The 13285-nt window shown below is 38.6% G+C and overlaps 1 protein-coding gene across 3 annotated transcripts in view; it reads right to left on the minus strand.

Moving 5' to 3' along the window:
* Positions 1-13285, minus strand: part of Adamts19 (ADAM metallopeptidase with thrombospondin type 1 motif 19) — a 188124-nt gene that overhangs the window by 81564 nt on the left and 93275 nt on the right. For all 3 annotated transcript variants that reach the window (XM_040741782.1, XM_005069088.4, XM_040741783.1), the window contains exon 11: positions 2682-2783. In XM_040741782.1, coding sequence (XP_040597716.1) covers positions 2682-2783 — 102 coding nt within the window. The remainder of the gene's footprint in view (positions 1-2681; positions 2784-13285) is intronic.

Raw genomic sequence — 13285 nt, forward strand, 5'->3', positions numbered from 1 at the left:
AGGCTCACAGGGGCCGTCTGCACAAACACCTGGTGGTTTGTCAGGGTGTGGGGGTCTTCCTTATCTCCAGTGGTAAATGACCATAGTATTCTCAAGTGTCTTAACTCAGGAAGACAAATGACTAAACAATAATGAATCCTTCAAGGTATCTAATTCTTGAAGTTGCTTCTTAAGCCTCCTTTCCTCTCTTTCCATCCTGGGCAAATGCTGTGAATAGAAGGAAACCGACCTACTTTCTGTTTCATACTAAATAACTTATTAATTCATTGCCTTCTGTAATGTTAATCAAAAATGATAGATATGGTAATAGTGTAAAGGAGAAAGGTTGCTTCTTTGACCTTGTAAAATGCTATTTAAAACAGTATATAAACATCCATCTTCAAAATCATTTGATTAACAGAATTGTAATAAGGGCCTTTTCAGACTCAATAACAAACACACTTAATGGCACAAAACACTTTAAAATTCCCCAGCTTTGCTTCTTGTTTTGCCTTGTATCAAGCTAATAGCATTTAATGTGAGCCTAAGGCATTTTAAGGTTAGCAGTAATGTAACAAGTTTGGAACTTTTCTGAATGGCAGCTCCTACAATAGCTAAGACACATGGGTATTGGAAGAAATCCACATGACCCAAGAAACTACGAAACTCATTAGCATTTGCAAATGCAAAGCATTAACAACCTGTAGAACAATATCATTAGCATAGTCACAGGGCAAGAAAACATTTTACTTCAGATGAGTAATTAAAGATTTTTGGCTGAAAGAACAAATTGACTTTAGGGATTTCAGGAATGTAAATTATTCTTAACTATGCAAGAAGTAAACTGTTATAGTGAAAATATTTAGAATTCAGCTTATAAAAATGAGGCACTAAATATGACAAGTGACTTGTGTTATGTTGAAGAACTCTTGGCCGGATGTTCAGCATCCCCCTGTGACTCTGCATCGGTGTTTCCAGGATGATGAAAATTATTGCCTTTTCAGAGGTTTATGATTCAAGCAATAAATTATTCAGATTAATGTCACTTCAGGAATTCCATTAAAGTGATAAACACACATTATTGTACCTCTGTTTATAATTTGAGAAAAAATAAAACAGACCTCAATCTTCATCTCCATTTGATCTCACAGAAAAATATTTGGCATACATAGTCTATAAACAACTGGCTGACATTTCACAGAAGTGTCACCCAGGATGCTAGTCTTATACTGAAAGTGACAAAACAGTTTAAAAGGAGTTCCAACTTAAACAATGTGCAGCTTTTTTCTCTTTTAATTAAAGAAATCATGTGAGTATGTGTTTATATCAATTTATCATTATTTACTAAAACCAATCCAGCAACTCTTGAGAATTCCATATATAGAATATATATATATATATATATATATTGAAATATGCTCATTTCCATGTCCTATTTCCTTCTTCCAGCTCCTTTCTTATCTTTCCAAACATGCCCTATTCTCAATGTGTTCCCCTCTTCCTCCCTCTCTCCTTGCCTCCTTCCCCCCTCCCTCCCCCCTCCTTCCCTCCCTCCCTTCCTTTCTTCAATCCTTTCTTGTTGGATAACCCAAAGTCTAACTAGTGCTTCCCGTATGTACCCTCACAAAAAGATTGACTCTCCCTCCCCTTCCAACCATCCACTATCAGTAACACCTCACCAAGGTGTGGTAAATGAATAACACAGTTACCTCTTTATAACATTTTCAAATTAATTTCTGCTAGTGTAAAAGAGTACATCTATGTGCATATATATCACAGGAAACCTGTGTTTTTTGGGAATCCCACAGGGCATTATGGTGTATTTGTTTTTCTGAAACAAATGTTCCAAGGCTTTAGGGATGACATTAAGTTACTAATGAGATCTCTCTGGGATTTCCATGTTAGCAGTTGTGCTATCAAATTTTTATTTTAAGAAACAACTTGAGGAGTAGTGGTGCTACAAGTTTCAAGTAGGAACTCTAAAAAAAATGGGTGAATTTATAGATGCATATGACCTACCAACATGAAATCAAGATAAGGTGAATAATTTTTAAAATTTTCTCCAAACTCAAACCAAACCAAACCAATCAAACAAACAAAAAACCCCCAAAATAAGTAAATTAATAAGCAAAAACCCAGGTCCAGATGGTTACAGTGCAGAATCCTACTCCATCTTCAAAAAGGAACCAACTCAAATTATTTCATACAGTGAGGAAGACTCACTCCCAGTTCTTCATACAAAGCCAATATAACCTTGGTACCAAAACGAGACAAACACAACAGTAACCACAAAAAGAAAATTATTGGTTAGTCTCTGTAACAGCTGAACTCCTGAAGGGAAAAAAGTCACAATTAAAAAGAATTTATTGGTACTCTGGGAAATTTTATCATTGACACTATTATCTGTGCTTATTTTATTTCTGTGTACTTAACTAATAAAAGAACATGAGTTTGTTTTGGGGGAAAGCAGTATTTATATTTGACTATGAACATTATAATAATCAACATGAAGAAAAATTGCACACCTTAATATTAACAAAACAAACATACATATGAAAAATAGATAAAATATTGACATTTTTAACATACTGAAATGATCTGACTGATACTAAGACAAATGTGTGTGTAGCTGTTGGGAGAAAATGCAAGTTTCCCACTTGATGTAATTCTCCTACGTACTCTAGGCCGTGTAAGTGACTCACCTTGCCAGGGTCACAGTCAGTCCCATCCATTGGTGGGTCAAGCTTGGTCCTACACTCTGCCTCACCTTCTACTCTGCACCACAGACCAGTGCAGAGAACATGCTGCAGAAAGAGTATAAAATCAGAAGGGGTATGGTCCACAGCTTTGAGTTTGGGTCAGCAATGTCAATTATTATGATGCAAACAAAAATGTATTTGAGTGAAAATATACTTCATGTACTATTAATATTAAAGATAAATGAAACAATACATAAATTTTACATGTAACCGTAGAAATTAATAAACTTTAATTTAAATCTTAAAAAAATCTTTTGATAAATCAGAGGGTTACATAAAATCATGTAGCTAATAACAGCAAATTGTTAGCTAAAAATCCAATATTTATCTCTGGGTGGGAACAAGACTCCAAGAATAAAAAATTGATGTTTTTACTTTTCTATTTTTGTAGTGTGACCCTTGGTCTTGAGCATGCTAGGGAGGATCCACACTACTGTGCCCTAGCCCTTACATGTTTCTATTTGTGCTACTCATTCAGCACTCATTCCCCAACACCTCTTCATGCACAGGCCTTCTTTTATGCTTGCACAGCATGGTTAAGATACACAGCCTTGAGCCATACATAACTCTACGTAGATACCTGTCAATCATTATCAGTTATTTTCACTTACGCAGGAATAAATCTCTTAGACTTTTGGAATGCAATAAACTTCTATCGAAAGGTTAGAATTTTAAAGGCATTAATATGTGAATAAAATAATTTCTACAGAATCAAAGAAAAGGGAAGATCGTCAGGGGCAATTAATGAAAACTTTAAAAGAATGAATCAATTGAAGAAGAAAGATTACTTCTTATCTTTCCACTATGAAACTTCTGGGATTAGCCCTATCCACAGACATTCCTCCCATCCATAGTCTTCTAAGAAGCAGTATTTCAATTCCTCTCCCCGAGGTCCGTCCCTCCAGCTGCATCCCAGATGCCACCCTCTTCTCCCTGGTACCTTACTGCCCAGCTTGATTTTGATTCATGTGTTTAAGTCTCTCCATGTCAAATGCCTAAGGATCAGTTCTTAATGAATCCATTCTTATGTATTCTTAATGAATACCTAGGGCCCTTTCCACAACAACACACAGAACTTCCCTTGGTGCTGTGAACTGACCTGTGAACTCACTTTTCCCCCTCATTATCTTCTACTTTCCTACTGCCTATAGGGATGTCCCTAATACAAATGCCAATCATACAGAGAGGAATCTCTTTGCTCATGAACTGGTAACATTAACACCGCGAAAATGGCAGTCTTAACAAGCAATCTACATATTCAAAACAATTTCCATCTAAATGCTGACTCAATTCTGCACATACATAGAAAAATTATTCACAATTCAACCTGAAGCATATGAATGGAAAGGACTGATAAAAAAGAGTGAAAAAACAGATGAGGAAGGTAATAGGCACTGTATGCTCCCCGTATGCATGCACTAAACATGTGCATCTTTTTCTCACAAAGGAGTGGAGCGAAGAACCAGGAAGGACTAAGGATACCGTGTAAGTAAACAAAAGGACTCCATTAGCCAACCAGTAGAAAGCTGATTAGTAAAATGTTATTGCCAGGGCTCACTGTAAAGGCTGTATATAGAACAGATGGGATTGCCCCAAGATTAAGGTTTACATAGAATTGAGACTGCTAAAAACACTGACAGACATATTTAAGCTAATATGTTGAACAAATTTATTATGATTCTAATGCTAATTCTTAAGAACTCCTAAAATATTGTATTGCTATGTTTAAGTTTCAGTCTTGCAAATGTTTGTAATTTGCTAAATGTCTAGTCTACTAGGAGAGAGATATAATTTGTTCAGTTTTTTCTTCATGAAAAAGAATCCCTCATTTCAAAATATTTTGTGTGAGTATATCTTATTTTATTTTGAATATGGATTATCCTGACCCTTGTGCAGATCACTTTCTCAAAAATTCATCTAGAAAATTAAAGACTAAATAATCTTGCTGTTTGTGATGCTTTAGGTTCTTGAAAACGCCCAAATGCTTTTAAATAAGTGAATGTATCTCAGGCTTTATAATTTTAGTTCTTAAATATTTTACCTCTCTCAAGTTCTTTCTTAAGACTTTCTTTTCTTATAACTAGAGTCAAATACTGAATTCCCACCAAACAACAGCTTAACTGCTATTCAATAAAGTTCATTTGGGTTAAAACAAATATTACTTCAGTTCACCAGTCAATGACAAAGCAAATCTTCTACACTACCATTTCAGAGCTGCCCACTGTTGGTGGTCTAAATGCTGACCTTCAACTGAGAGCAGTTAGCCCTTCCAAATAGCAGGTGTGCTAATCAATTTCCACTTCAGACACCGTGAAGATAAACAGTAAACTTGGCGGCTTTTCAAGATAAGCACAACCAGGTATAATAAATCATGCAGAGGGGATCTCTTGAATACTTCATGTTCTGCAGGTCTAGAGGTCTATGTTGGGTAACCTATAGTCTCGGTCTTGTGAAGAATCCCAACTCACTTCAAGATGACCTCTCCAAAGTAAGTGAAGACATGGTATAGCCTATTTGAACTTTTAAAGGTGGAATGTGTCAGATGTGTGCTGTGTTTTACCTAGCCTTATCAAAGGAGTAGGGTAGATATGACATTAGAACAAAGCATTCCACAGTAATAAGCCATATGTTTTTTAAAACTTGGTTGGGGATCACTTAGTTTTTCAGTTAAAAGAATTTTAATACCTCAAAACAGTTTGAATGCAATATCTAAACATAAATACAAAACTCAGCAACTCAGAAATATTTATGGTTTAATCTTTGTAGTAAAAAAAGTCCTTTCAAACACATAATATGACTTCGGGTATTTATTTCAAATAGGCTTTTTATAGGCACACTGTGTTATACATTTAAATGGGAAGGGAAGTTAGCTGTCCATGTATAAATATCATAAATTTTCTTTCTTTATCGCAAATGGTTCCATTAAAACATTTTCAAGTTTTTCTCAAAATAAACGATATGAAGTCATATACATCTAAGTAATAATTCATCCTTAGACATGTAACTCCTTGTTGTTAAATGGAATTCCTCTAAAATGCAATCTCAATAGCTCAACATATTATTTCATATATAGACCATTTGTGGAATGGTATTAACAAAAACCCTCTTCAATCATAATCATATGGCAGTATACTATGACCACAAGAGTTAAAACTAATTATCTTCTTATGAAGAACTGCTCTGGTCCCCAAATGTATCATTTTAAGAACTTGGACTCTCCGCTGACACAAACTCTCTACAGAAAAGAGTGAGAGACCACACTTCTAAGCATATCATTTGATGGATGCCAAAACTAGACTAGAATTTTAAGAACAAGTAATATTAGTGATTGCTATATTTTAAATTTAGATTTAAATAAAGGCTGAATAAAAGAATAAACCAAAAATACAGTGCATAATTATCAAGTGTTTCTTCCTGTTTTAATATTAGGGAATTGAATAATGTAATCAAGCCCAGAAATTACTTTAAAAATCTGTGTTTTATATATCCACTTAACAAGAAATCTGCCACTAGGGAAATGTCCAGAGAGCTACAATGATGACCCCCAACTAAAAGTCTAAGAAATATTGGAGAGGCTACCTTAAATGCCTTTCCCTGATAATGAGATTGATGACTGCCTTATATGCCATCCTAGAGTCTACATCCAGTAGCTGATGGAAGCAGAAGCAGACACCCACAGCTAAACATTGAGCCAAACTACTGGAAACCAGTTGCAGAGAAGGAGGAGTGATGAGCAAAAGGGTCAAGACCAGGCTAAAAAAACCCACAGAAACAGCTGACCTTAACAAGGGGGAGCTCATGGACCCCAGACTGATAGCTGGGAAATGAACACAGGATTGATCCAGACCCCCTGAAGGTGGCTGTTAGTTAGGAGGCCTGGGAAATCTATGGAGCCTTGGTAGTGGATCATCATTTATCCCTAGTATATGAATGGACTTTAGGAGCCCATTCCACATAGAGGGATACTCTCTCAGCCAAGACCAATGGGGGAGGATCTAGGCCTTGCTCCAAATTATACGACAGACTTTGAAGATCCACCATGGAAGGCCTCACCCTCCATGGGGAGCAGGAAGGAGATGGGAAAAGGGATCATTGGGGGCAGGGGAGAAGGGGAGGGAGAGGGAACTGGGATTGACATGTAAAACAAGATTGTTTCTAATTTAAATTAAAAAAAGAAAATTAAAAATATTGCATGTTAAAAATTCCTTCTATGTGGGAACACCAGACCTTGAGCAGAGACCCACTTCCCCTTCTGCCTGGGAGTAGGCAGCTGTAAGACAATGTTTACTAAAAACATGTTTACTAAAAACAATACAATGCCTGGGGGCAATAAGTTCCTGGAAAAGACCTGCCCACAGAAACCACCCTGACCTCGACCTTGTCCAAAGACTAACCGCCTCTTCTGCCACGCCCAGATCAGTTTTTGGTGTCAGAGCAGAACCAGCCAGGGTAGAGGAGAGAGCAGAAGCTTCTCTGGTGGGAGCTTTTCTTAGGAGGTTTTCTTGAACCTTTTTGGAGCCTGCTTAAAGTTTTCTTTACATCGTTGAACAAGTCTCTGTGTTGTCAATCCCCGACACCCTCCGCACGTTCTCGGACACAGGCCGCGCAGCAGATGCGACAATTGGAGGTCCCTCATTGCCTGCAGGCCTTTGCCTACATGGGCGTTCCTGATGCCCTAAAAACGGACAATGGCCCTGCCTATGCCAGCAATCGCTTTGCTGCCTTTTGCAGGGAACATCACATTGTCCATTCTTTTGGTATTCCTCACAACCCCACGGGACAGACTATTGTGGAGCGCACCCATGCCACTCTCAAACAGTATTTTAAGAAAATAAAAAAGGGGGAGTATGTTGCCTCCCCCAATATTCAGTTATCCACCATACTTTACATTTTAAATTTTTTGACCATAGACGGTAATAATTTGTCTGCTATGGAGAGACATTGGAACAAACCCTCCCAGTCCTTGGGATGGGTCAGATGGAAGGACTTAATTACAGGAAAATGGCAGCCACCCACCCCCCTATTAGCTAGGGTCCGAGGGGCTGTTTGTGTTTTCCCTCCAGGAAGTGAGAAGCCTATTTGGGTCCCCGAACAGTGCATCAGGCATGTCGACCCCAATACTACTCCGGATACTAGGAATGCTCACCATGATAAAGATGATCCAACCATTGTTGAACACTCAGGTAAGGGAAATATGGGCGATGGTGAGGATTCCCCCCCATGTTGATGCCAGTTAGTCATTCCAGCTCCCTGTTCATCAAATTTTAAAACACCAATAATACATTGGGAGCGGCTGCCGCCAATGAGATTAAAAAGTCAGAAACTAGACATTCTGAGTTTCCCCCTCCTAAGCCTGATACTAGGGTCAGGAAGTAGGGGAACCCAAGAGATTGCCAGCGGCATACGCCTTTAATCCCAGTGGCATACGCCTTTAATCCCAACACGCCTTTATGAGGGAAGATCCTGGGTTGAAAGTTGGATTGAAAATGGGTGAATAGCCGGCCGTTGGCGGCACACGCCTTTAATCCCAGTACTCCGGAGACACAGGCAGGTAGATCTCTTGAGTTCAAGGCCAGCCTGGTCTACAAAGCAAATTCCAGGACAGCCTCCAAATAGTACAGAGAAACCCTGTCTCGGAAAAAAAAAAATTTGGTAACAAGCTGGGCGGTGGTGGCACACGCCTTTAATCCCAGCACTTGGGAGGCAGAGGCAGGCAGATGTCTGTGAGTTCGAGGCCAGGCTGGACCGACAGCCTCAAACAATACAGAGAAACCCTGACTCAAAAAAAAAAAATTGGTAACAGTAAAGAGGTACTGGGATTAAGTAAAGAAAAAGAAAAAGACAAAGGTATATAAAATGGAAATTTTTGTTTACATTTAAGTTCTATTTTGTGAGTCATCTCTAAAAACTTTTGGCCAAAAGCTTGGCCTCTCCACCTTGCATCTACAGAGTTACAAGGAGTAGGTACGGCTGTACCCCATGACTGTAGCTCAAATGGAGGAATGATAAAGAACATACAGGACTTTTTAACCTCTTAGTTCAAGGATTGGCTGGAGTTGTTCGTTTACATAGATTTCAATTAAGGAAGCTTCATTGCAACAGACTAATCATGACCTAGGGAAAAGGGATGACTGAAAGATGCATGTATGTTCTGAATGTATGGTGTGGCCACACCGGTATGTATGAAATGTGATTGTGAATGCGTGAGTGTGAACTGCTTATATGATTAAAAGGATACTTAAATCCCTTCAAAAATAGTTTAGAAGCTACCTAGATTGCTTTATATATAGCTAAAAGGAACATCCAGCCAGTCTGTTAATGTTTTAACAGAAAAATTTAAGATGCAAATGAGGCCTTGTCAGCTAGTGAGAGCTCTACAGGTTAGATTGGGAAAGACTGTTCACAGACTTCAAATAATTTTCAAAAGTTATTTGGACATATTATAGTTTACAATCTTTGAGTGATTTTCAGAAGTTTTTGGGAAATATTTAATGGAGATGTCCTTTTTAATGGGCATCTACAAATAATCTAAGTAGTAATCCCAATTTACCTAGATAGTTAACCAAGGAGGGTAAACAAATCCTTCTACTATTATGGTCCAGCTTCAACAGTTCAAAAAAAATTTTTTTAGAAAATAAAAAATGGGGAATTATGTCCCCAGTCCCCATATGACTCATCAAATAATACACTCCTCATTTAAAAATTTTATAATGTGAATGCCAGTGAGCTTCAGACAGATTCTGGCATGATGGAACTTGAGCAACCATTGCTCAGGTCAAATGGAGACATCCATGCACTAAACAGTGGAGAAGACCCTAATTTGGGGTCGAGGGCATGCTTGTGTTTTCTTGTAGGAAAAGAATAAAAGCTTCGGCATGGAGCAGAGAAAAACTGGACCTGAGACCATGGGAACCTACCTAAGCCAGTTTGAGTGAGATCTCCTAAATCAGTGTTCCTGACCCTTGCTGTCATCGAATCTAGAGCCCAAGAAAGAAAGAAAACAGTCGGTTCGAGATTTCCAGTTTCTCAACAGACCTGCTGCATCAACCTTCCGGACCCATGAGTTTTCATCGTGAAGCCAATAGAGAAAAAAGGACCCATTTAAAACATTTGGACATTGGTATGGACTGTAATGAGGGGCAAAAGCCTCTTTTCAGTAATTGAACAGGACATGGTCACTTGAAATATCAGACTTGATGGTTCCTGTTTCTGGAATCACGACTAGGCCAGTGTATTTTTCTAGAGAGATGCAACTTGTCCTAATGCGACAAAAAGGAGACTTTGACTCAAGTCGCATAATCAGCTGACGTTAAATCAACAAACTGCATCACCACAGGAACAAACTGGTGCTCTGTGGATAGTGCAACAAGCCTATTGTTCATATTTTTCATAATGCTACATGTGTAACATCAATGATTGTACCTAATGTATCTGTGCAAGTGCACTTTCTAAATGCTTTCCTGAGCAGATCTTGGAACAATTGTAACTTTATCAAATTGTAAATGTCAGTCACATGCGGGTTACCCTTGTAACAGAATGTAAATCACGTGCATGTTACCCTTGTAACAGATGAAGGCTGGTAGAATGTTATGGCCCAGATCTGGTGATGGGTACGGTGATGGAGAGGCGCTATGTCAATGGGGGTCCTGGAAATGGTGGCAGTGGCGGTAGGCATTCTGGCTTTATGCCGAGCTCAAACGTGCCTTGTTCCAGAGGCAAGAGATCCGTAACCAAGTATTGCTTAGCTTAGCCCATGGCAATCCCGATAGCCATGAAGGTTGGTTACAGATGATTTAAAGTTGGGGCGCTCTGTTGACGGGCAACCTGTAGGGAAGACCCCTCCCGCCTAAGACAGGGGTTCAAGGTCCCCCAAGGACGGGAAAGGGAGGGTGACCCTACTTGACCTAAGCCAGGAGTGCCTCATTTAAAAATAAAAAGGGGTGAATTGTGAGAACACCAGACCTTGAGCAGAGACCCACTTCCCCTTCTGCCTGGGAGTAGGCAGCTGTAAGACAATGTTTACTAAAAACATGTTTACTAAAAACAATACAATGCCCGGGGGCAATAAGTTCCTGGAAAAGACCTGCCCACAGAAACCACCCTGACCTCGACCTTGTCCAAAGACTAACCGCCTCTTCTGCCACGCCCAGATCAGTTTTTGGTGTCAGAGCAGAACCAGCCAGGGTAGAGGAGAGAGCAGAAGCTTCTCTGGTGGGAGCTTTTCTTAGGAGGTTTTCTTGAACCTTTTTGGAGCCTGCTTAAAGTTTTCTTTACATCGTTGAACAAGTCTCTGTGTTGTCAATCCCCGACACCCTCTGCACGTTCTCGGACACAGGCCGCGCAGCAGACGCGACACTTCTATAATTTTTTTATTTATTTAAAATATTCATTTATTTGTATGGGACGACACCTGAGTATATCTGGGAGTTGGTCTTTGCTTCTACTAGTGGTTGCTGGGGACTGAGCCCAGTGTGTGTCAGTCTTGGTGGTAAGTGTCTTTACAAGCTGAGTCCTTTTCCTGGCCAACACATTACTTCGTTAAAATCTCAGCATATGATCTTTTGAATTTGTGAAATCTCTATAATAAAAGCCCAAATTAACAATGATAATTTTCTTTTGAGATACAGGGTACAGCAAAGAAAATATTTTGAACTAATGTAAGGACATGTGTAGCTTCTATATTCAATAAGCAAGAGCAAAACAAAGATTTATACAGAAAACCTGTCAGTCTAAGCTACTGAACTAAAATTTCCTTTAAGACCCATTCAAGCAAACACAAATCTGCTCACCACAAAAATTGTGTACAAATGACACATAAACATGATGTTCGTTTCATAGGAAAATGGAACATGACATACTAGCTGAGGACTGAGAAGCCATGCCACATAGAAAGCCCGAGAAAATGATGAGAAATCCAAGTACACAGATAACAGAAGGCAAGTCACTGGATGCTAGTCTTCAGAGGGCAAACAACACTCTGAATCTAGTTCACTTGCATCTGCGAAATACACAGTTGTACATCTGTCAGTGAAGTAAATTTGCCATTTTCTCTTTCACCATTTCCACTCTTTGAATGCTCCAGGATTACTAGCAACAGTAAGTAGGCTTCGGAAGGACAATGCAGGGCATGCACAACCAGTTAATAAAGCAGTAAGCTGCAAAGGACTCTTTGTCAGAGCACATCAGTAAGTGTGAATGAAGTCAATGAGTAAGAAGAAGTTAGTGGAACAGCTAGTATCTACTTTATGAAGATATAAAGAAAAGAACATAAAGAAGAAAATAGTTGTAACTGTAAGAGAAAATATTTGGAGTTAGAATTAAAAACAAAAACAAACAAACAAACAAACAAAAAACCCCTCCTTCCAGGAATGATGGATCATGTTTCCAGAAAGCAAATCTCCAATGCTTTGGCGAGTGAGTACAAAATTGAAGAAATTGACACAAAGTAAGTTAGTTCTCTATACAGTTTTGACAGAAGGGCTGCCTTTGGTTGTAACCTAGCATCAAGTGATTAGAATGATGATGAAAGATATGCCACTGTAAATGCAGAACCAGGGTAGTCAAAGCTGCTACCACTGAAGTCATAACTCCAGATGCAAGGGGATGGAAAGAATCTGTCTGCTACTGACCCTGAACTGAATGAATACACGGAGGATACTGCAAATGCTACTAAGGGCAAGAGAAACCTGACTTGTGGTAGACAATACAAAGCTTTCAATTTAAATCTAACTAACTTAATTGACTATGACCAGAAAAAAGTAATAGTAATAATAAAAAGCCTACCCAGACGAATCATCCTATTCATTTGTGGACTATAATAGAATCTAGTCTGGACCACAGGATCAGTATAATTTTTTTATAAGATGTGCCAAATAACATGTATTTCACGCCTTGGGGTCATATGGCCTCTGTTTAATGCTAACATTGTAGTTTTATCACAGCCATAAAGAATATGTGCAGAAATATTTATGACCACACTCCTGTAAGATTTTTTTAACTTAGAATTCCAGCAGCTAACTCCTAAGGACACACTGTGTTAAGCCTCACTTTAAACATAAGATCACAATCTCTACTACGTAATTGGATGCTAGTTATCTGTGAATAACTGGCAAAATATACTTTCTAAAGAAGAATGAAACCATTAGATCCTGAGATGAGAAACAGTTGCAGTTTTCACACTTTAAACTAAAATTATAACAAAATTCAGTGACCTAAATGAAACATATATGGCAAGTTATAGGAGGAGACAAAGGCAGACTCAATGGAAATCCACTTTCAATTGAAAAAAAAATATTTATATAATGTGGCATAAATAAGTATGTGGGATAGGTCCAAGCACAGAACAGATTATATGGGAAACATTCAGTAAACCTGAAAATAAGGTAAATGGGATTATTGAATCTGAATGAACAAATGAATGAATGAATGAATGAGACTGAAAAAGTATAAAAATGCTTAGGAAACATGTGAGGCCATCCCAGTTTTCACATGTTTAACAGGGTCATCAGGAGGAGAGAAGACAACAATGGACGAACGGAAATGTCTTC

This window comes from Mesocricetus auratus, unplaced genomic scaffold, assembly GCF_017639785.1.
Source record: "Mesocricetus auratus isolate SY011 unplaced genomic scaffold, BCM_Maur_2.0 Super-Scaffold_6730, whole genome shotgun sequence".
NCBI lineage: Eukaryota > Metazoa > Chordata > Mammalia > Rodentia > Cricetidae > Mesocricetus > Mesocricetus auratus.